The sequence below is a fragment of the Ascaphus truei genome, chromosome 1 (genome assembly GCF_040206685.1).
Source record: "Ascaphus truei isolate aAscTru1 chromosome 1, aAscTru1.hap1, whole genome shotgun sequence".
In the NCBI taxonomy this organism is placed as follows: domain Eukaryota; kingdom Metazoa; phylum Chordata; class Amphibia; order Anura; family Ascaphidae; genus Ascaphus; species Ascaphus truei.
In genome coordinates this window covers 634,729-659,246 of record NC_134483.1, presented here as the reverse complement: position 1 = coordinate 659,246, position 24,518 = coordinate 634,729, and the positions used below count along the sequence as shown (strand labels likewise).

The 24,518-nt window shown below is 55.5% G+C and overlaps 1 protein-coding gene across 2 annotated transcripts in view; it reads left to right on the top strand.

Moving 5' to 3' along the window:
* LOC142467264 (carbonic anhydrase 9-like) overlaps positions 1-24,518 on the top strand; it is a 255,159-nt gene that overhangs the window by 196,192 nt on the left and 34,449 nt on the right. For both annotated transcript variants that reach the window (XM_075572847.1, XM_075572765.1), the window contains one exon: positions 9,011-9,046. In XM_075572847.1, the coding sequence (XP_075428962.1) occupies positions 9,011-9,046 (36 nt within the window). The remainder of the gene's footprint in view (positions 1-9,010; positions 9,047-24,518) is intronic.

Here is a 24,518-nt window from a genome sequence, read left to right as displayed (position 1 = left end):
CCTCGGTATGCATTCTGTATAGATAAACATGTGGATCATTCTGTGGCCTCGGTATCTATTCTGTATAGATAAACATGTGGATCATTCTGTGGCCTCGGTATGCATTCTGTATAGATAAACATGTGGATCATTCTGTGGCCTCGGTGTGCATTCTGTATAGATAAGCACGTGGAGTCATTCTGTGGCCTCGGTGTGCATTCTGTATAGATATACACGTGGATCATTCTGTGGCCTCGGTATCTATTCTGTATAGATAAACACGTGGAGTCTTTCTGTGGCCTCGTGTGCATTCTGTATAGATAAACATGTGGATCATTCTGTGGCCTCGGTATGCATTCTGTATAGATAAACATGTGGATCTTTCTGTGGCCTCAGTATGCATTCTGTATAGATAAACACGTGGATCATTCTCTGGCCTCTGTGTGCATTCTGTATAGATAAGCACGTGGATCATTCTGTGGCCTCGGTGTGCATTCTGTATAGATAAGCACATGGATCATTCTGTGGCCTCGGTATGCATTCTGTATAGATAAACATGTGGACCATTCTGTGGCCTCGGTATCTATTCTGTATAGATAAACATGTGGATCATTCTGTGGCCTCGGTATGCCTTCTGTATAGATAAACATGTGGATCATTCTGTGGCCTCGGTATGCATTCTGTATAGATAAACAGGTGGATCATTCTGTGGCCTCGGTATGCATTCTGTATAGATAAACATGTGGATCATTCTGTGGCCTCGGTATCTATTCTGTATAGATAAACATGTGGATCATTCTGTGGCCTCGGTATGCATTCTGTATAGATAAACATGTGGATCATTCTGTGGCCTCGGTGTGCATTCTATATAGATAAGCACGTGGAGTCATTCTGTGGCCTCGGTGTGCATTCTGTATAGATAAACACGTGGATCATTCTGTGGCCTCGGTATCTATTCTGTATAGATAAACACGTGGAGTCTTTCTGTGGCCTCGGTGTGCATTCTGTATAGATAAACATGTGGATCATTCTGTGGCCTCGTGTGCATTCTGTATAGATAAACATGTGGATCATTCTGTGGCCTCGGTATGCATTCTGTATAGATAAACATGTGGATCATTCTGTGGCCTCTGTATCTATTCTGTATAGATAAACATGTGGATCATTCTCTGGCCTCGGTATGCATTCTGTATAGATAAACATGTGGATCATTCTGTGGCCTCTGTATCTATTCTGTATAGATAAACATGTGGATCATTCTGTGGCCTCGGTATGCATTCTGTATAGATAAACATGTGGATCATTCTGTGGCCTCGGTGTGCATTCTGTATAGATAAACACGTGGATCATTCTGTGGCCTCGGTATCTATTCTGTATAGATAAACACGTGGATCATTCTGTGACCTCAGTATCTATTCTGTATAGATAAGCACGTGGAGTCTTTCTGTGGCCTCGGTATGCATTCTGTATAGATAAACATGTGGATCATTCTGTGGCCTCGGTGTGCATTCTGTATAGATAAACATGTGGATCATTCTGTGGCCTCGGTATCTATTCTGTATAGATAAACATGTGGATCATTCTGTGGCCTCGGTATCTATTCTGTATAGATAAACATGTGGATCATTCTGTGGCCTCGGTGTGCATTCTGTATAGATAAACATGTGGATTATTCTGTGGCCTCGGTATGCATTCTGTATAGATAAACATGTGGAGTCTTTCTGTGGCCTCGGTGTGCATTCTGTATAAATAAACATGTGGAGTCTTTCTGTGGCCTTGGTGTGCATTCTGTATAAATAAGCACGTGGAGTCTTTCTGTGGCCTCGGTGTGCATTCTGTATAGATAAACATGTGGATCATTCTGTGGCCTCGGTGTGCATTCTGTATAGATAAACATGTGGATCATTCTGTGGCCTCGGTATGCATTCTGTATAGATAAGCACGTGGATCATTCTGTGGCCTCGGTATGCATTCTGTATAGATAAAAACGTGGATCATTCTGTGGCCTCGGTATGCATTCTGTATAGATAAGCACGTGGATCATTCTGTGGCCTCGGTATGCATTCTGTATAGATAAACACGTGGATCATTCTGTGGCCTCGGTGTGCATTCTGTATAGATAAACATGTGGATCATTCTGTGGCCTCGGTATCTATTCTGTATAGATAAGCACGTGGAGTCTTTCTGTGGCCTCGGTGTGCATTCTGTATAGATAAACACGTGGATCATTCTGTGGCCTCGGTATTCATTCTGTATAGATAAGCATGTGGAGTCTTTCTGTGGCCTTGGTGTGCATTCTGTATAGATAAGCACGTGGATCATTCTGTGGCCTCGGTGTGCATTCTGTATAGATAAACATGTGGATCATTCTGTGGCCTCGGTGTGCATTCTGTATAGATAAACATGTGGATCATTCTGTGGCCTCGGTATGCATTCTGTATAGATAAACATGTGGAGTCTTTCTGTGGCCTCGGTGTGCATTCTGTATAAATAAGCACGTGGAGTCTTTCTGTGGCCTCGGTGTGCATTCTGTATAGATAAACATGTGGATCATTCTGTGGCCTCGGTGTGCATTCTGTATAGATAAACATGTGGATCATTCTGTGGCCTCGGTGTGCATTCTGTATAGATAAACATGTGGATCATTCTGTGGCCTCGGTATGCATTCTGTATAGATAAGCACGTGGATCATTCTGTGGCCTCGGTATGCATTCTGTATAGATAAAAACGTGGATCATTCTGTGGCCTCGGTATGCATTCTGTATAGATAAGCACGTGGATCATTCTGTGGCCTCGGTATGCATTCTGTATAGATAAACACGTGGATCATTCTGTGGCCTCGGTGTGCATTCTGTATAGATAAACATGTGGATCATTCTGTGGCCTCGGTATCTATTCTGTATAGATAAACATGTGGATCATTCTGTGGCCTCGGTATGCATTCTGTATAGATAAACATGTGGATCATTCTGTGGCCTCGGTATGCATTCTGTATAGATAAACATGTGGATCATTCTGTGGCCTCGGTATGCATTCTGTATAGATAAACATGTGGATCATTCTGTGGCCTCGGTGTGCATTCTGTATAGATAAACATGTGGATCATTCTGTGGCCTCGGTGTGCAATCTGTATAGATAAGCATGTGGATCATTCTGTGGCCTCGGTGTGCATTCTGTATAGATAAACATGTGGATCATTCTGTGGCCTCGGTATGCATTCTGTATAGATAAACATGTGGATCATTCTGTGGCCTTGGTATGCATTCTGTATAGATAAACATGTGGATCATTCTGTGGCCTCGGTATGCATTCTGTATAGATAAACATGTGGATCATTCTGTGGCCTCGGTGTGCATTCTGTATAGATAAGCACGTGGATCATTCTGTGGCCTCGGTATCTATTCTGTATAGATAAACACGTGGATCATTCTGTGGCCTCGGTATCTATTCTGTATAGATAAACATGTGGAGTCATTCTGTGGCCTCGGTGTGCATTCTGTATAGATAAACACGTGGATCATTCTGTGGCCTCGGTATCTATTCTGTATAGATAAGCATGTGGAGTCTTTCTGTGGCCTCGGTGTGCATTCTGTATAGATAAGCACGTGGATCATTCTGTGGCCTCGTTGTGCATTCTGTATAGATAAACATGTGGATCATTCTGTGGCCTCGGTGTGCATTCTGTATAGATAAACATGTGGATCATTCTGTGGCCTCGGTATGCATTCTGTATAGATAAACATGTGGAGTCATTCTGTGGCCTCGGTGTGCATTCTGTATAGATAAACATGTGGATCATTCTGTGGCCTCGTTATCCTCTCTGTGTATCCTCTCTACCCACACAACACACAGAGAAGCCCTCTCTACCCACACAACACACAGAGAAGCTCTCTCTACCCACACAACACACAGAGAAGCCCTCTCTACCCACACAACACACAGAGAAGCCCTCTCTACCCACACAACACACAGAGAAGCCCTCTCTACCCACACAACACACAGAGAAGCCCTCTCTACCCACACAACACACAGAGAAGCCCTCTCTACCCACACAACACACAGAGAAGCCCTCTCTACCCACACAACACACAGAGAAGCCCTCTCTACCCACACAACACACAGAGAAGCCCTCTCTACCCACACAACACATAGAGAAGCCCTCTCTACCCACACAACACACAGAGAAGCCCTCTCTACCCACACAACACACAGAGAAGCCCTCTCTACCCACACAACACATAGAGAAGCCCTCTCTACCCACACAACACACAGAGAAGCCCTCTCTACCCACACAACACACAGAGAAGCCCTCTCTACCCACACAACACACAGAGAAGCCCTCTCTACCCACACAACACACAGAGAAGCCCTCTCTACCCACACAACACACAGAGAACCCCTCTCTATCCACACAACACACAGAGAAGCCCTCTCTACCCACACAACACACAGAGAAGCCCTCTCTACCTACACAACACACAGAGAAGCCCTCTCTACCCACACAACACACAGAGAAGCCCTCTCTACCCACACAACACACAGAGAAGCCCTCTCTACCCACACAACACACAGAGAAGCCCTCTCTACCCACACAACACACAGAGAAGCCCTCTCTACCCACACAACACACAGAGAAGCCCTCTCTATCCACACAACACACAGAGAAGCCCTCTCTACCCACACAACACACAGAGAAGCCCTCTCTACCCACACAACACACAGAGAAGCCCTCTCTACCCACACAACACACAGAGAAGCCCTCTCTACCTACACAACACACAGAGAAGCCCTCTCTACCCACACAACACACAGAGAAGCCCTCTCTACCCATACAACACACAGAGAAGCCCTCTCTACCCACACAACACACAGAGAAGCCCTCTCTACCCACACAACACACAGAGAAGCCCTGTTTACCCACACAACACACAGAGAAGCCCCCCTGTCTACCCACACAACACACAGAGAACCCCTCTCTACCCACACAACACACAGAGAACCCCTCTCTACCCACACAGCACACAGAGAACCCCTCTCTACCCACACAACACACAGAGAACCCCTCTCTACCCACACAACAACACCCACAGGAACCTTTCATTTCTGTAACTCCCACAATAAAGTTAAGAAAAGATAAAAGGACGTGTTGTGCTTCCAAAGGGGGATGAGTTCAGCTATCTGGCCATTCTTATATCTACAGTAGCATATACCCTGTGGCTACAGAATATATAAATATATGCACCTTTATACAGTATATCAGGTTAATAAAATGTTATCCAAAATATGTCTAAGTCCCTCTTGTGTTTTTTGTTTTATTGAAACTATCTGCACGTTCCTTCCCAGAGCTCTACGTGCTCCCTAACAGACATCAGCATAAAAGTTGTTTCAAAAAACGCTTGGACACAATCTCCCGGCTCCTTATACTTTCGCTGGAGCCGGACATAGAAAATATTTCCCTCCTCGCCACGTGAAACTCATGCCCTAATAATCCCTGCTCGCTGACATGCCTGGAAAGGTAAAAAAACAAACATTCTTTATTAACGCAAAGTACAGTTTATACATAGAGCATTACTGGGCACAAGAGCTAACACTCCTGAACCCCCATATACGGATCAGGGGTAACCATTCATGGGTTTGACCTTTATTGAGAGCCTGGTTACCCCCTTTCCGTCACATTAACCCCCTGCCGTGGGATACTTGTAACCAGCCCCTTAGTAAGTACAGTGAAGTAAAAGCATTAGGCCACACTATTGCCACTTTCTTTGTAGCTGTAACTTAATATAGCATTGTTACGGTATGGGTAGCTGGCATCACAAAACTGGGATGAAGCCCAGCTAGCTACCCCTAAATCCATGTAACTTGGCCACCTGTGTAAGGCTTATAGCAACTAAATGTATTTAGTATTTGGGGGAGAACAGGGAATGTATAATGCACTATATATGTGAGAATATATTCCAGAAATCCCCAAGTCTAGTTGATCAAATAATATGAGGTAAAGTGTTTATGTTCTGTGTGATGTGATTTGGGAGTCAGCCCTGTAAAGTGTTAATTGGATTATGTGTACATTTGTATTGAGGGAACTCTGATTTCATTAGCAGAGGTTCCTGCAGATAAGTGTATTGAGACAATGTTTAGGAGCGTGGAGGTGTTACAGACATTTTGGTGAGTGAGAAATAGTGAACAATCAGGGATGGGTTCTTAGCACGCCCTCTGGCTGTTGTGGCACCAACGTAATCCATGCTCATTGTCCAGCAGCCCCCTCCCATGCAACGGAGAGCCACAGAGGGCTATATAAGGGATGCTGCTGATCAGACAATCAGATCTACCTTCAGAGGGCATCTGAGACACTCTGGGAAGGAGTGTGGAGAATCCCTCAGAGGACTACCAGAGGGAGCATAAATATCAGGATCACCCCCAAAAAAGAAAGGAACAGATATAGTGTACTATTGTCATACAATCTTGGAAGGAATGGGGTCTTGGCTCTTTCGAAGTGCCTACTTCGTGTGGTCAAAGGAAATGTGCAGAGAAAATAGTATCCGGGTGTCTGGATCAGGATGTATTGTTAGTAGTGGATCTCTGGGAAAAAGGAGAAACCGATTGCGCAGACCAATATAAAATGTATCTTTAAAATATATGTTGTTCATCTATGTACTCAAATTGTGTACATATACAATGGACACATAAATGGTGTTGGGCGCCTGAGGTCGACTCGCGCCGTGGATGTGGTATTTCGTGCCGCTTCCCCATCTCAGAATTCTCTCCCCACAGTTCTGTAGCTGGTTGATCCTCCGTTTTGGCAGGTCACGTCACTTCCGGACGGGTCTACGTCACATCCGGTCTTTAGGATCAGGGAGAGGAAGACAGTCTCGGATCGGCAAATCCTCCTGGCACAGCCTCAGCAGGAGATACATATCAGGGGCTCTGCTGTGTGATCAGCCCTCTGATATCCTGGATGAGAAGCGGACAGGACAAGCCTTCTTGAACCAGGCCCCTGCACCTAGCGAGGCTAGAGTCTCCTCCCCAGGCCCCTGCACCTAGCGAGGCTAGATTCTCCTCCCCAGGCCCCTGCACCTAGCGAGGCTAGAGTCTGCTCCCCAGGCCCCTGCACCCAGCGAGGCTAGAGTCTCCTCCCCAGGCCCCTGCACCCAGCGAGGCGAGGCGAGAGTCTCCTCCCCAGGCCCCTGCACCTAGCGAGGCGAGAGTCTCCTCCCCAGGCCCCTGCACCCAGCGAGGCGAGGCGAGAGTCTCCTCCCCAGGCCCCTGCACCTAGCGAGGCGAGAGTCTGCTCCACAGGCTCCTGCACCTAGCGAGGCTAGAGTCTCCTCCCCAGGCCCCTGCACCTAGCGAGGCTAGTATCTAGTCCCCAGGCCCCTGCACCCAGCGAGGCTAGAGTCTGCTCCCCAGGCCCCTGCACCTAGCGAGGCTAGAGTCTGCTCCCCAGGCCCCTGCACCTAGTGAGGCTAGAGACTCCTCCCCAGGCCCCTGCACCTAGCGAGGCTAGAGTCTGCTCCCCAGGCCCCTGCACCCAGCGAGGCTAGAGTCTGCTCCCCAGGCCCCTGCACCTAGCGAGGCTAGAGACTCCTCCCCAGGCCCCTGCACCTAGCGAGGCTAGAGTCTGCTCCCCAGGCCCCTGCACCCAGCGAGGCTAGAGTCTGCTCCCCAGGCCCCTGCACCTAGCGAGGCTAGAGACTCCTCCCCAGGCCTCTGCACCTAGCAAGGCTAGAGTCTGCTCCCCAGGCCCCTGCACCCAGCGAGGCGAGAGTCTCCTCCCCAGGCCCCTGCACCTAGCGAGGCTAGAGTCTCCTCCCCAGGCCCCTGCACCCAGCGAGGCTAGAGTCTCCTCCCCAGGCCCCTGCACCCAGCGAGGCTAGAGTCTGCTCCCCAGGCCCCTGCACCCAGCGAGGCTAGAGTCTGCTCCCCAGGCCCCTGCACCTAGCGAGGCTAGAGACTCCTCCCCAGGCCCCTGCACCTAGAGAGGCTAGAGACTCCTCCCCAGGCCCCTGCACCTAGCGAGGCTAGAGACTCCTCCCCAGGCCCCTGCACCTAGCGAGGCTAGAGACTCCTCCCCAGGCCCCTGCACCTAGCGAGGCTAGAGTCTGCTCCCCAGGCCCCTGCACCGAGCGAGGCTAGAGTCTCCTCCCCAGGCCCCCAGTTGTTATTGTATCTTGTTTGTACATCTTTGTTTTGTCTGCTGGCTGCCAGAATAAACCCCATTTTATTCCACACCCTTGTCCTGCCTGGTGCTGGTGATCCCGGTGGTTTCGGTGTAAAAGTGCTGGTCTCACGTGACAAGCACCTACACAATAAGGTCACAAGAACTATTTTCACCACCTTGAATAATCTGCGACTCTATTACCCGCTGCGTCAGCATTGTCTTATTAATTCTCACATCTGTCAGTGGTTCTCTTATTGTGCAGAACTCTGTAACATATATAGTCTCAATTGTCTCGATACACCCTCAGCTAGGCAATTTCTCTAGTCTTGTGTTGTGATGATTTTGTCTTTTTGTACACTTTATTTTAAACTTGGATCTTATTAAAAATTATTTTTAATTGTAATTCATATACCCACCTTATGGTATCCGAGTGCTTTCCAAGCTGGGTTCTTTTTCTTTGGTAGATTGTTAATATCCACCCTTCCTGTCCTGTTATAAGACTGGTGTGCCAGAGCAATTTGTACATATGGACCGTTCTATTGAAGCGGTATCGGTACATGTGACCGCACCCAGTGTTTCATTCTGTGTAGCCGTGGGTGGCTTATGGTGCTGGTAAGGTGTGTAGTCTTCTCACCCAGAGACACATCTAGTTGTAATCCAACTTCCTTGAAGACCTCTCTACACAAAAAGGGGGAATAGCACATCTGTGTTCTTCCCAGTGTTATTTGTGGCCCATATGGGTACTGTAGTGTGTGTGTGTGTGTGTGTGTGTGTGTGTGTGTGTGTGTGTGTGTGTGTGTGTGTGTGTGTGTGTGTGTGTGTGTGTTACATGAAGAGAAGCGGCACAGGATAGTAATGATTATATGTCTGTTTCAGGTGCAGAAGGAAGTGGAGCGCATGCACTCAGTACAGGTACAGTCCAATCTCCCTGACACAGGCTCCTCGCTGTGGGAAATGAGCAGCCGAGTCTATTCCATTTCTACGAGGATTCCTGGAGTAGTTGGGATGGTTTTTTTATCGATTCTCTGCACCTCCCAGTTTTAAACACTTTTTAAACTTGTTTTCACTTACTTTGACCAGCCTTCAGAACTACTACATTCTGTGTTTTCACTGCCCGTACTGTAGAGACCTATTTATTTTGTTTGGGTAGCAACTATAAACTGGGAGCAGGTTACGCACAAACTTACTGGACAAAATTAGGTGAATCCTTTTTGGAGAAGGATTCGGAGCTGGCTTAGAAATAGTGCCCAGTGTCAGGCAGTAGCAGCAAAGACTACCATGATATTACCATGTGTAACGGTATTTCTGGCCCGGCCTGACCCACCCAATCTCACATTGGCCCCTGTGGTCTAACCGGCCCCCATTACAGTGTGGTAGTGTCTGGTGGTGCACCTGTTGGCAACAGGACTCCTGAGTCTCCCGCATGATGGTGTGTGGGGAGGACCCGTCCAGACAGGCAGCTGAGGTAGTGTGCTGAGTCTCACCTAGTTCCAGTGCAGCGCCTCCACCTCATCAGGGTCCCTGCGTCCGCAAGGGGATGATCCTGTTGAGGAACTCCTCCGTGGTGCTCCTCTCTGTACACTCATTCCACACATGTACACGAGAGGGTTTCTGAATGAACACATCTTTATTGAGTGATGTGGGCTAGCTGCCCCTCGCAGTTGAGATCTAGCCTCTCATGATTATTCACTCTGCTTCCCTTCAAAGGTGATACTCTCCTTAATAGGGATTCCCTATCCCCGCAGGGATCACTGCCCTGTGCCAGGTCCCTGGACACAGTCTCCTCTGGAGTTACTATAACATAACTAACACTCTGGCAGAACTTGAACTCCTCTCAGACTACTCCTCTAGCACTCCTGCTAGACTTGGAACTCCTTCCTCCACTAACTAGCACTAGAACTAACTTTTAGACACAGTGCTGTGCCTTATGTAACTTCTGAGGCTGACACACCTCTGACATCACTAACCATGGAGTCAGAGCATGTGACCACTCCCATCCATACACAGGGCACCCCACCAGGGTGTGAGGGCAAACCTCCATAATTACTGCTGGCATGCCCACACTTACCAGGCCTTACTGCCAACAGGAGAGATGACTGTAGGCATTTTACATGACCGCTACACATGTGTAAAACAGAGCATATATGAAAAGGATAAGAGGATAATATTACCCCTGTATAAATCCATAGTATGACTACATCTCAAATATGGAGTACCACAAAAATATTATAGAACTGGAAAAAGTGTAGAGGGATGCGAGGTCTGACTTATGTGCAAAGACTCACAGCAGGAGAGCGGGGGACAAGTACAATGGAGAAGGAAGACAGAAAGACCAGCATAGAGTAGTATTGCAAGGACAGGGGGTATACTGCACCGACACACTTTATTCGAGCAAATACCCGGTATGTACCTGGCAGATACCTGGAATGCGCCGCTCCTCACCTCTGACAAGCCCCGTTGCGTTTGCCTTCCCAGCCTGGGTTCATGCCTGGCTGACGGGCGGCTGATCTGTTAAATGATAATGATTAGGATTTAATAGGCTGCAATGCTTCGCGTGTCTACCAGATGGCATAAATTCATGAATTGTAATGCAGTATATATATATATATACTGTGCAGTATTGCAGCCAGCGGGAATAAAATGCTTCAATCCCTGCCTGAAATACCTCAATGCACTCGGGCAGAAAACAGTCACAAACCTCAATACACCCGGGTATACCCGAATTCGTGGGACTAGCCGAGCTCGAATAAAGTGTGTCGCCAGTGTATGCAGATTTAAATCTCAATTCAATACTCACAAACCAGCAGTAATAATGGGCATCTCCAAAACTGTGGAGAGTGCAGGTATCTGACTCATTCCAGTGACCCAGAAGAGAAAAACAATGATGGTGCACAATGTACTTTGAAAGATATTTATACCCAAAAATTGCCCCTCCAAAATCAAGGCTTACATTTAGGCAGTAAATACAGTAAATACAGGCATTGTATGGAATTCAATATAAACTGGGAAATAAAGTGCGCTATAAAACCTTTAAACTAAATGCATAACTGGGCTATTCTCACGGCATGGGTGTGAATGTTAGTGATAGGTGTGTAAGGCTGCGGCCCCGGTGCCTGCACGCGCGCCTGCCGGGCTGGTGGCGCGTGCAGCGAGTTCCCCGGTCTGCAGAGAGCTGCAGGGGAAAAGACAGGGGGGCGTGACAGGGCGCGGCCATGACGTCACCCGGCAGGTTCTCCCTCATTGGCTGATCCGCCGGGGGCATGGCTTAGCCCTACTTCGCTAGAGCTGATTACAATTTAAACGTCTGCCTGAAAAACTCGCTGCGCCGCGGCCGCCCCTCGCAGCGGCCCCGCCCCTCGCAGCGGCCCCGCCCCCTCGCAGCGGCCCCGCCCCTCGCAGCGTCCCCAGCCCCTCGCAGCGGCCCCGCCCCTCGCAGCGGCCCCGCCCCTCGCAGCGGCCCCGCCCCTCGCAGCGGCCCCGCCCCTTTGAGGGGCCGCTTTGGTCCCCGCAGCGCAAGCCTAAGACTGTGTAACAGTGTAAATATAAATGCATATATAAGTCTACAAGTGACATGCGCCGTGTGATAATAATATGCTGAGGAGTTGCACTTGGAGCACTGTCTGTTTATAATCGTGGGCAAGCGAGACCCAGTAATGGGACATAATATGTGAGAAATGGAGAACTTGCATGGATATGTCCTGCTACATCCAACGTCACAGTATAGTGCTATATACTGGAGGCAAAATCCAGGCGATGAAATCAAGTATGCCCTTAGATGCTGCGCCACAGGAGGGGCCTGCCCATTATTACTGCGGGTTTGTGAGTATTGAATTTGGAGCTTGAAACCTGAAACCTATATACAGTATAAACAGAAACACATATATATATATATATACTCACCTTTCCTTGCTGTAATACTCTATGCTGGCCTTTTCTGTCTTCCTTCTCCATGGCACATGTCCCCGCTCTCCTGCTGTGTGAACACAAGTCGTTTGTGGATATTGCGAGACATATCCGGCTCCAGCGTCTGAGTGGAAGAGTATAGGTCTTGATTTATTGGTATATTCACAATCCTTAAATTATTATTGTATCACATTCACCTATTTGTGTTATAATATTAACACACTTATTTGCACTATTCAGTTTTATCAAACAAGAATGTCACTTGTGCACTCCAGTATATTACAAAGAACTGGGTTTGTCAGTTATGGCTTCTCACCACCGTTTGAGTGCCGCCTCTGCTTTTTTTGCACAGTCTATGTGCAAAGACTATCCAGATTGGAATTGGGTACATTAGAAATAAGGTGTCTGAGAGGAGACAGATATAAGATAAGTGTCAATGTGTGCTTGGAATTTCAGGATTATTTTGAGAGGGGTGAGAATCACTCACATAATGAATACAGGGACACCTCCTGAGATTGTAGGAAGAAGATTCATCAGCAACAAAGTAGTCTTTACAGTAAGGGCAGTCACAATGTGGGATTGACTATGATGGCAGATAAAATAGATAATGCATGTTTAAGAACAAAATAGATTTGTTCTTGGTAAGTAAAGGTATACAAGAATAAACTGCATGCACTACACCCAGACCCGACGTTCCCATCCCCGGGGGGGACATGCATCACACCCAGACCCGACGTTTCCATCCCCGGGGGGGACATGCATCACACCCAGACCCGACGTTCCCATCCCCGGGGGGGACATGCATCACACCCAGACCCGACGTTCCAATCCCCAGGGGAACATGCATCACACCCAGACCCGACGTTCCCATCCCCGGGGGGAGATGCACCACACCCAGACCCGACGTTTCCATCCACGGGGGGACATGCATCACACCCAGACCCAACGTTCCCATCCCCGGGGGGACATGCATCACACCCAGACCCGACATTCCCATCCCCGGGGGGACATGCATCACACCCAGACCCGACGTTCCCATCCCCGGGAGTCACATGCATCACACCCAGACCTGACGTTTCCATCCCCGGGGGAGATGCATCACACCCAGACCGACGTTTCCATCCCCGGGGGGACATGCATCACACCCAGACCCGACGTTCCCATCCCCGGGGGGGACATGCATCACACCCAGACCCGACGTTCCAATCCCCAGGGGAACATGCATCACACCCAGACCCGACGTTCCCATCCCCGGGGGGAGATGCACCACACCCAGACCCGACGTTTCCATCCACGGGGGGACATGCATCACACCCAGACCCAACGTTCCCATCCCCGGGGGGACATGCATCACACCCAGACCCGACATTCCCATCCCCGGGGGGACATGCATCACACCCAGACCCGACGTTCCCATCCCCGGGAGTCACATGCATCACACCCAGACCTGACGTTTCCATCCCCGGGGGAGATGCATCACACCCAGACCGACGTTTCCATCCCCGGGGGGACATGCATCACACCCAGACCCGACGTTTCCATCCACGGGGGGAGATGCATCACACCCAGACCCGACGTTCCCATCCCCGGGGGGACATACATCACACCCAGACCCGACGTTTCCATCCCTGGGGGGACATGCATCACACCCAGACCCGACGTTCCCATCCCCGGGGGGACATGCATCACACCCAGACCCGACGTTTCCATCCACGGGGGGAGATGCATCACACCCAGACCGACGTTCCAATCCCTAGGGGAACATGCATCACACCCAGACCCGACGTTTCAATCCACGGGGGGACATGCATCACACCCAGACCCGACTTTTCAATCCACGGGGGGACATGCATCACACCCAGACCCGACGTTTCCATCCACGGGGGAACATGCATCACACCCAGACCCAACGTTCCCATCACCGGAGGGGAGATGCACCAAACCCAGACCCGACGTTTCCATCACCGGGGGGGAGATGCACCACACCCAGACCCGACTTTTCCATCCACAGGGGCACATGCATCACACCCAGACCCGACGTTCCCATCCCCGGGGGGACATGCACCACACCCAGACCCTACGTTCCCATCCACGGGGGGACATGCACCACACCCATACCCGATGTTGCCATCCCTGGGGGGACATGCACCACACCCAGACCGACGTTCCAATCCCCAGGGGACATGCATCACACCCTGACCCGACGTTCCCACCCCCGGGGGGACATGCATTGCTCCCAGACCTGACGTTCCCATTACCGGAGGGGAGATGCACCACACCCAGACCGACGTTCCAATCCCCAGGGGAACATGCATCACACCCAGACCCGACGTTCCCATCTCCGGGAGGAGATGCACCACACCCAGACCCGACGTTTCCATCCACGGGGGGACATGCATCACACCCAGACCCAACGTTCCCATCCCCGGGGGGACATGCATCACACCCAGACCCGACATTACCATCCCCGGGGGGAGATGCACCACACCCAGACCCGACATTCCCATCCCGGGGGGACATGCATCACACCCAGACCCGACGTTCCCATCCCCGGGAGGACATGCATCACACCCAGACCCGACGTTTCCATCCCCGGGGGAGATGCATCACACCCAGACCGACGTTTCCATCCCCGGGGGGACATGCATCACACCCAGACCTGACGTTTCCATCCACGGGGGGACATGCATCACACCCAGACCCGACGTTTCCATCCACGGGGGAGATGCATCACACCCAGACCGACGTTCCAATCCCAAGGGGAACATGCATCACACCCAGACCCAACGTTCCCATCACCGGAGGGGAGATGCACCAAACCCAGACCCGACGTTTCCATCAACGGGGGGGAGATGCACCACACCCAGACCCGACGTTTCCATCCACAGGGGGACATGCATCACACCCAGACCCGACGTTCCCATCCCCGGGGGGACATGCACCACACCCAGACCCTACGTTCCCATCCACGGGGGGACATGCACCACACCCATACCCGATGTTGCCATCCCTGGGGGGACATGCATCACACCCAGACCCGACAATTCCATTCCCAGGGGGACATGCACCACACCCAGACCCGACGTTTCCATCCCCGGGGGGACATGCATCACACCCAGACCCGACGTTCCCATCCCCGGGGGGACATGCATCACACCCAGACCCGACGTTTCCAACCCCAGGAGGACATGCATCACACCCAGACCCGACGTTCCCATCCCCGGGGGGACATGCATCACACCCAGACCCGACGTTCCCATCCCCGGGGGGACATGCATCACACCCAGACCCAACGTTCCCATCACCGGGGGGACTTGCATCACACCCATACCCGACGTTCCCATCCGCGGGGGGACGTGCATCACATCCAGACCCGAAGTTTCTATCACCGGGGGGAGATGCACCACACCCAGACCCGACGTTCCCATCCCCGGGGGGACATGCATCACACCCAGACACGATGTTCCCATCCCCGGGGGAACATACATCACACGCAGACCCGACATTCCCATCCCCGGGGGGACATGCATCACACCCAGACCCGACGTTCCCATTACCGGAGGGGAGATGCATCACACCCAGACCCGACGTTCCCATCCCAGGGGGGACATGCATCACACCCAGACCCGAAGTTTCCATCCCCGGGGGGACATGCATCACACCCAGACCCGACGTTCCCATCCCCGGGGGAACATACATCACACCCAGACCCGACGTTTCCATCCCCGGGGGAACATACATCACACGCAGACCCGACATTCCCATCCCCGGGGGGACATGCATCACACCCAGACCCGACGTTCCCATCCCCGGGGGGGACATGCATCACACTCAGACCCGACGTTCCCATCCCAGGGGGGACATGCATCACACCCAGACCCGAAGTTTCCATCCCCGGGGGGACATGCATCACACCCAGACCCGACGTACCCATCACCGTGGGGGACATGCATCACACCCAGACCCGACGTTTCCATCCCCGGGGGGGACATGCACCACACCCAGACCCGACGTTCCCATCCCCGGAGGGGAGATGCACCACACCCAGACCCGAAGTTCCCATCCCCGGGGGGACATGCATCACAACCAGACCCGACGTTCCCATCCCCGGGGGGACATGCACCACACCCAGACCGACGTTCCAATCCCCGGGGGGACATGCACCACACGCAGACCCGACGTTCCCATCCCCGGGGGACATGCATCACACCCAGACCCGACGTTCCCATCCCCGGGGGGACATGCATCACACCCAGACCCGACGTTCCCATCCCCGGAGGGATATGCACCACACCCAGACCTGACGTTCCCATCCCCGGGGGGACATGCACCACACCCAGACCCTACGTTTCCATCCCCAGGGGGACATGCATCACACCCAGACCCGACGTTCCCACCCCCGGGGGGAGATGCATCACACCCAGACGCGACATTCCCATCCCCGGGGGGAGATGCATCACACCCAACGTTCCCATCCCCTGGGGGACATGCATCACACCCAGACCCGACGTTCCCATCCCCGGGGGGACATGCATCCCACCCAGACCCGACGTTCCCATCCCCGGGGGGACATGCATCACACCCAGACCCAACGTTTCCATCCCCAGGGGGACATGCATCACACCCAGACCCGACGTTCCCATCCCCGGGGGGACATGCATCACACCCAGACCCGACGTTTCCATCCCCAGGGGGACATGCATCACACCCAGACCCGACGTTCCCATCACCGGGGGGAGATGCACCACACCCAGACCCAACGTTCCCATCCCCGGGGGGACATGCATCAAACCCAGACCCGACGTTTCCATCCCCGGGGGGACATGCATCACACCCAGACCCGACGTTCCCATTACCGGAGGGGAGATGCACCACACCCAGACCGACGTTCCAATCCCCAGGGGACATGCATCACACCCAGACCCGACGTTCCCACCCCCGGGGGGACATGCATCGCTCCCAGACCTGACGTTCCCATTACCGGAGGGGAGATGCACCACACCCAGACCCCACGTTCCCATCCCCGGGGGGACATGCATCACACCCAGACCCGACGTTTCCATCCCCGGGGGGACATGCATCACACCCAGACCCGACGTTCCCATTACCGGAGGGGAGATGCACCACACACAGACCGACGTTCCAATCCCCAGGGGAACATGCATCACACCCAGACCCGACGTTCCCATCCCCGGGGGGAGATGCACCACACCCAGACCCGACGTTTCCATCCACGGGGGGACATGCATCACACCCAGACCCGACGTTCCCATCCCCGGGGGGACATGCATCACACCCAGACCCGACATTACCATCCCCGGGGGGAGATGCACCACACCCAAACCCGACATTCCCATCCCCGGGGGGACATGCATCACACCCAGACCCGACGTTCCCATCCCCGGGAGGACATGCATCACACCCAGACCCGACGTTTCCATCCCCGGGGGAGATGCATCACACCCAGACCGACGTTTCCATCCCCGGGGGGACATGCATCACACCCAGACCCGACGTTTCCATCCACGGGGGGAGATGCATCACACCCAGACCCGACGTTCCAATCCCCGGGGGGACATGCATCACACCCAGACCCGACGTTTCCATCCACGGGGGGACATGCATCACACCCAGACCCGACGTTTCCATCCACGGGGGGAGATGCATCACACCCAGACCGACGTTCCAATCCCAAGGGGAACATGCATCACACCCAGACCCAACGTTCCCATCACCGGAGGGGAGATGCACCAAACCCAGACCCGACGTTTCCATCACCGGGGGGGAGATGCACCACACCCAGACCCGACGTTTCCATCCACAGGGGGACATGAATCACACCCAGACCCGACGTTCCCATCCCCGGGGGGACATGCACCACACCCAGACCCTACGTTCCCATCCACGGGGAGACATGCACCACACCCATACCCGATGTTGCCATCCCTGGGGGGACATGCATCACACCCAGACCCGACAATTCCATTCCCAGGGGGACATGCACCACACCCAGACCCGACGTTTCCATCCCCGGGGGGACATGCATCACACCCAGACCCGACGTTCCCATCCCTGGGGGGACATGCATCACACCCAGACCCGACGTTTCCAACCCCAGGGGGACATGCATCACACCCAGACCCGACGTTCCCATCCCCGGGGGGACATGCATCACACCCAGACCCGACGTTCCCATCCCCGGGGGGACATGCATCACACCCAGACCCAACGTTCCCATCACCGGGGGGACTTGCATCACACCAAGACCCGACGTTCCCATCCCCGGGGGGACATGCATCACACCCAGACCCTACAATTCCATCCCGGGGGGACATGCACCACACTCAGACCCGACGTTCCCATCTCCGGGGGGACATGCACCACACCCAGACCCGAAGTTTCCATCACCGGTGGGAGATGCACCACACCTAGAACCGACGTTCCCATCCCCAGGGGGACATGCATCACACCCAGACACGATGTTTCCATCCCCGGGGGGACATACATCACACGCAGACCCGACATTCCCATCCCCGGGGGGACATGCATCACACCCAGACCCGACGTTCCCATCCCCGGGGGGACATGCATCACACTCAGACCCGACGTTCCCATCCCAGGGGGGACATGCATCACACCCAGACCCGAAGTTTCCATCCCCGGGGGGACATGCATCACACCCAGACCCGACGTTCCCATCCCCGGGGGGACATGCACCACACCCAGACCCGACGTTCCCATCCCCGGAGGGGAGATGCACCACACCCAGACCCGAAGTTCCCATCCCCGGGGGGACATGCATCACACCCAGACCCGACGTTCCCATCCCCGGGGGGACATGCACCACACCCAGACCGACGTTCCAATCCCCGGGGGGACATGCACCACACCCAGACCCGACGTTCCCATCCCCGGGGGACATGCACCACACCCAGACCCGACGTTCCCATCCCCGGGGGGACATGCATCACACCCAGACGCGACGTTCCCACCCCCGGGGGGACATGCATCACACCCAGACCCGACGTTCCCATCCCTGGGGGGGAGATGCACCACACCCAGACCCGACGTTCCCATCCCCGGGGGGACATGCACCAGACCCAGACCCGACATTCCCATCCCCGGGGGGAGATGCACCACACCCCGACCCGACGTTCCCATCCCCGGGGGGACATGCATCACACCCAGACGCGACGTTCCCACCCCCGGGGGGACATGCATCACACCCAGACCCGACGTTCCCATCCCCGGGGGGGAGATGCACCACACCCAGACCCGACGTTCCCATCCCCGGGGGGACATGCATCACACCCAGACCCGACAATTCCATCCCCGGGGGGAGATGCACCACACCAATACCCGACGTTCCCATCCCCGGGGGACATGCACCACACCCAGACCCGACGTTCCCATCCCCGGGGGGACATACATCACACCCAGACCCGACGTTTCCATCCCCGGGGGGACATGCACCACACCCATACCCGACGTTCCCATCCCCGGGGGACATACACCACAACAAGACCCGACGTTCCCTTACCCGGGGGGAAATGCATCATACCCAGACCTAACGTTCCCATCCCCGGGGAGAGATGCATCACACCCAGACCTAACGTTCCCATCCCCGGGGGGAGATGCATCACACCCAGACCCGACGTTCCCATCCCCGGGGGGACATGCACCACACCCAGACCCGACGTTCCCATCACAGGGGGAACATGCCTCACAAACAGACCCGACGTTCCCATCCCCGGAGGGACATGCATCACACCCAGACCCGACGTTCCCATCCCCGGGGGGACATGCACCACACCCAGACCCGACGTTCCCATCACCGGGGGAACATGCCTCACAACCAGACCCGACGTTCCCATCCCCGGGGGGACATGCACCACACCCTGACCCGACGTTCCCATCCCCAGGGGGACATGCATCCCACCCAGACCCGACGTTCCCATCCCCGGGGGACATGCACCACACCCAGACCCGACGTTCCCATCCCCGGGGGGACATGCATCACACCCAGACGCGATGTTCCCACCCCCGGGGGGACATGCATCACACCCAGACCCGACGTTCCCATCCCCGGGGGGAGATGCACCACACCCAGACCCGACGTTTCCATCACCGGGGGGACATGCACCACACCAATACCCGACGTTCCCATCCCCGGGGGACATGCACCACACCCAGACCCGACGTTCCCATCCCCGGGGGGACATACATCACACCCAGACCCGACGTTTCCATCCCCGGGGGGACATGCACCACACCCATACCCGACGTTCCCATCCCCGGGGGACATACACCACAACAAGACCCGACGTTCCCTTACCCGGGGGGAAATGCATCATACCCAGACCTAACGTTCCCATCCCCGGGGGGACATGCATCACACCCAGACCCGACGTTCCCATCACCGGGGGAACATGCCTCACAAACAGACCCGACGTTCCCATCCCCGGAGGGACATGCATCACACCCAGACCCGACGTTCCCATCCCCGGGGGGACATGCACCACACCCAGACCCGACGTTCCCATCCCCGGGGGGACATGCATCACACCCAGACCCGACGTTCCCATCCCCAGGGGGACATGCATCACACCCAGACCCGACGTTCCCATCCCCGGGGGGACATGCATCACACCCAGACCCAACGTTCCCATCCCCGGAGGGACATGCATCACACCCAGACCCGACGTTCCCATCCCCGGAGGGACATGCACCACACCCAGACCTGACGTTCCCATCCCCGGGGGGACATGCACCACACCCAGACCCGACGTTTCCATCCCCAGGGGGACATGTATCACACCCAGACCCGACGTTCCCACCCCCGGGGGGACATGCATCACACCCAGACCCGACGTTCCCATCCCCGGGGGGACATGCATCACACCCAGACCCAACGTTCCCATCCCCGGGGGGACATGCATCACACCCAGACCCGACGTTCCCATCCCCGGGGGGACATGCATCACACCCAGACCCGACGTTCCCATCCCCGGGGGGAGATGCATCACACCCAACGTGCCCATCCCCGGGGGCACATGCATCACACCCAGACCCGACGTTCCCATCCCCGGGAGGACATGCACCACACCCAGACCCGACGTTCCCATCCCCGGGGGGACATACATCACACCCAGACCCGACGTTCCCATCCCCGGGGGGAGATGCATCACACCCAACGTTCCCATCCCCGGTGGGACATGCACCACACCCAGACCCGACGTTCCCATCCCCAGGGGGACATGCATCACACCCAGACCCAACGTTCCCATCCCCGGGGGGACATGCATCACACCCAGACCCGACGTTCCCATCCCCGGGGGGACATGCATCACACCCAGACCCGACGTTCCCATCCCCGGGGGGAGATGCATCACACCCAACGTGCCCATCCCCGGGGGGACATGCATCACACCCAGACCCGACGTTTCCATCCCCGGGGGGACATGCATCACACCCAGACCCGACGTTCCCATTACCGGAGGGGAGATGCACCACACCCAGACCGACGTTCCAATCCCCAGGGGACATGCATCACACCCAGACCCGACGTTCCCACCCCCGGGGGGACATGCATCGCTCCAAGACCTGACGTTCCCATTACCGGAGGGGAGATGCATCACACCCAGACCCGACGTTCCCATCCCCGGGGGGACATGCACCACACCCAGACCCGACGTTCCCATCCCCGGGGGGACATGCATCACACCCAGACCCGACGTTCCCATCCCCAGGGGGACATGCATCACACCCAGACCCGACGTTCCCATCCCCGGGGGGACATGCATCACACCCAGACCCAACGTTCCCATCCCCGGAGGGACATGCATCACACCCAGACCCGACGTTCCCATCCCCGGAGGGACATGCACCACACCCAGACCTGACGTTCCCATCCCCGGGGGGACATGCACCACACCCAGACCCGACGTTTCCATCCCCAGGGGGACATGTATCACACCCAGACCCGACGTTCCCACCCCCGGGGGGACATGCATCACACCCAGACCCGACGTTCCCATCCCCGGGGGGACATGCATCACACCCAGACCCAACGTTCCCATCCCCGGGGGGACATGCATCACACCCAGACCCGACGTTCCCATCCCCGGGGGGACATGCATCACACCCAGACCCGACGTTCCCATCCCCGGGGGGAGATGCATCACACCCAACGTGCCCATCCCCGGGGGCACATGCATCACACCCAGACCCGACGTTCCCATCCCCGGGAGGACATGCACCACACCCAGACCCGACGTTCCCATCCCCGGGGGGACATACATCACACCCAGACCCGACGTTCCCATCCCCGGGGGGAGATGCATCACACCCAACGTTCCCATCCCCGGTGGGACATGCACCACACCCAGACCCGACGTTCCCATCCCCAGGGGGACATGCATCACACCCAGACCCAACGTTCCCATCCCCGGGGGGACATGCATCACACCCAGACCCGACGTTCCCATCCCCGGGGGGACATGCATCACACCCAGACCCGACGTTCCCATCCCCGGGGGGAGATGCATCACACCCAACGTGCCCATCCCCGGGGGGACATGCATCACACCCAGACCCGACGTTTCCATCCCCGGGGGGACATGCATCACACCCAGACCCGACGTTCCCATTACCGGAGGGGAGATGCACCACACCCAGACCGACGTTCCAATCCCCAGGGGACATGCATCACACCCAGACCCGACGTTCCCACCCCCGGGGGGACATGCATCGCTCCCAGACCTGACGTTCCCATTACCGGAGGGGAGATGCACCACACCCAGACCCCACGTTCCCATCCCCGGGGGGACATGCATCACACCCAGACCCGACGTTTCCATCCCCGGGGGGACATGCATCACACCCAGACCCGACGTTCCCATTACCGGAGGGGAGATGCACCACACACAGACCGACGTTCCAATCCCCAGGGGAACATGCATCACACCCAGACCCGACGTTCCCATCCCCGGGGGGAGATGCACCACACCCAGACCCGACGTTTCCATCCACGGGGGGACATGCATCACACCCAGACCCGACGTTCCCATCCCCGGGGGGACATGCATCACACCCAGACCCGACATTACCATCCCCGGGGGGAGATGCACCACACCCAAACCCGACATTCCCATCCCCGGGGGGACATGCATCACACCCAGACCCGACGTTCCCATCCCCGGGAGGACATGCATCACACCCAGACCCGACGTTTCCATCCCCGGGGGAGATGCATCACACCCAGACCGACGTTTCCATCCCCGGGGGGACATGCATCACACCCAGACCCGACGTTTCCATCCACGGGGGGAGATGCATCACACCCAGACCCGACGTTCCAATCCCCGGGGGGACATGCATCACACCCAGACCCGACGTTTCCATCCACGGGGGGACATGCATCACACCCAGACCCGACGTTTCCATCCACGGGGGGAGATGCATCACACCCAGACCGACGTTCCAATCCCAAGGGGAACATGCATCACACCCAGACCCAACGTTCCCATCACCGGAGGGGAGATGCACCAAACCCAGACCCGACGTTTCCATCACCGGGGGGGAGATGCACCACACCCAGACCCGACGTTTCCATCCACAGGGGGACATGAATCACACCCAGACCCGACGTTCCCATCCCCGGGGGGACATGCACCACACCCAGACCCTACGTTCCCATCCACGGGGAGACATGCACCACACCCATACCCGATGTTGCCATCCCTGGGGGGACATGCATCACACCCAGACCCGACAATTCCATTCCCAGGGGGACATGCACCACACCCAGACCCGACGTTTCCATCCCCGGGGGGACATGCATCACACCCAGACCCGACGTTCCCATCCCTGGGGGGACATGCATCACACCCAGACCCGACGTTTCCAACCCCAGGGGGACATGCATCACACCCAGACCCGACGTTCCCATCCCCGGGGGGACATGCATCACACCCAGACCCGACGTTCCCATCCCCGGGGGGACATGCATCACACCCAGACCCAACGTTCCCATCACCGGGGGGACTTGCATCACACCAAGACCCGACGTTCCCATCCCCGGGGGGACATGCATCACACCCAGACCCTACAATTCCATCCCGGGGGGACATGCACCACACTCAGACCCGACGTTCCCATCTCCGGGGGGACATGCACCACACCCAGACCCGAAGTTTCCATCACCGGTGGGAGATGCACCACACCTAGAACCGACGTTCCCATCCCCAGGGGGACATGCATCACACCCAGACACGATGTTTCCATCCCCGGGGGGACATACATCACACGCAGACCCGACATTCCCATCCCCGGGGGGACATGCATCACACCCAGACCCGACGTTCCCATCCCCGGGGGGACATGCATCACACTCAGACCCGACGTTCCCATCCCAGGGGGGACATGCATCACACCCAGACCCGAAGTTTCCATCCCCGGGGGGACATGCATCACACCCAGA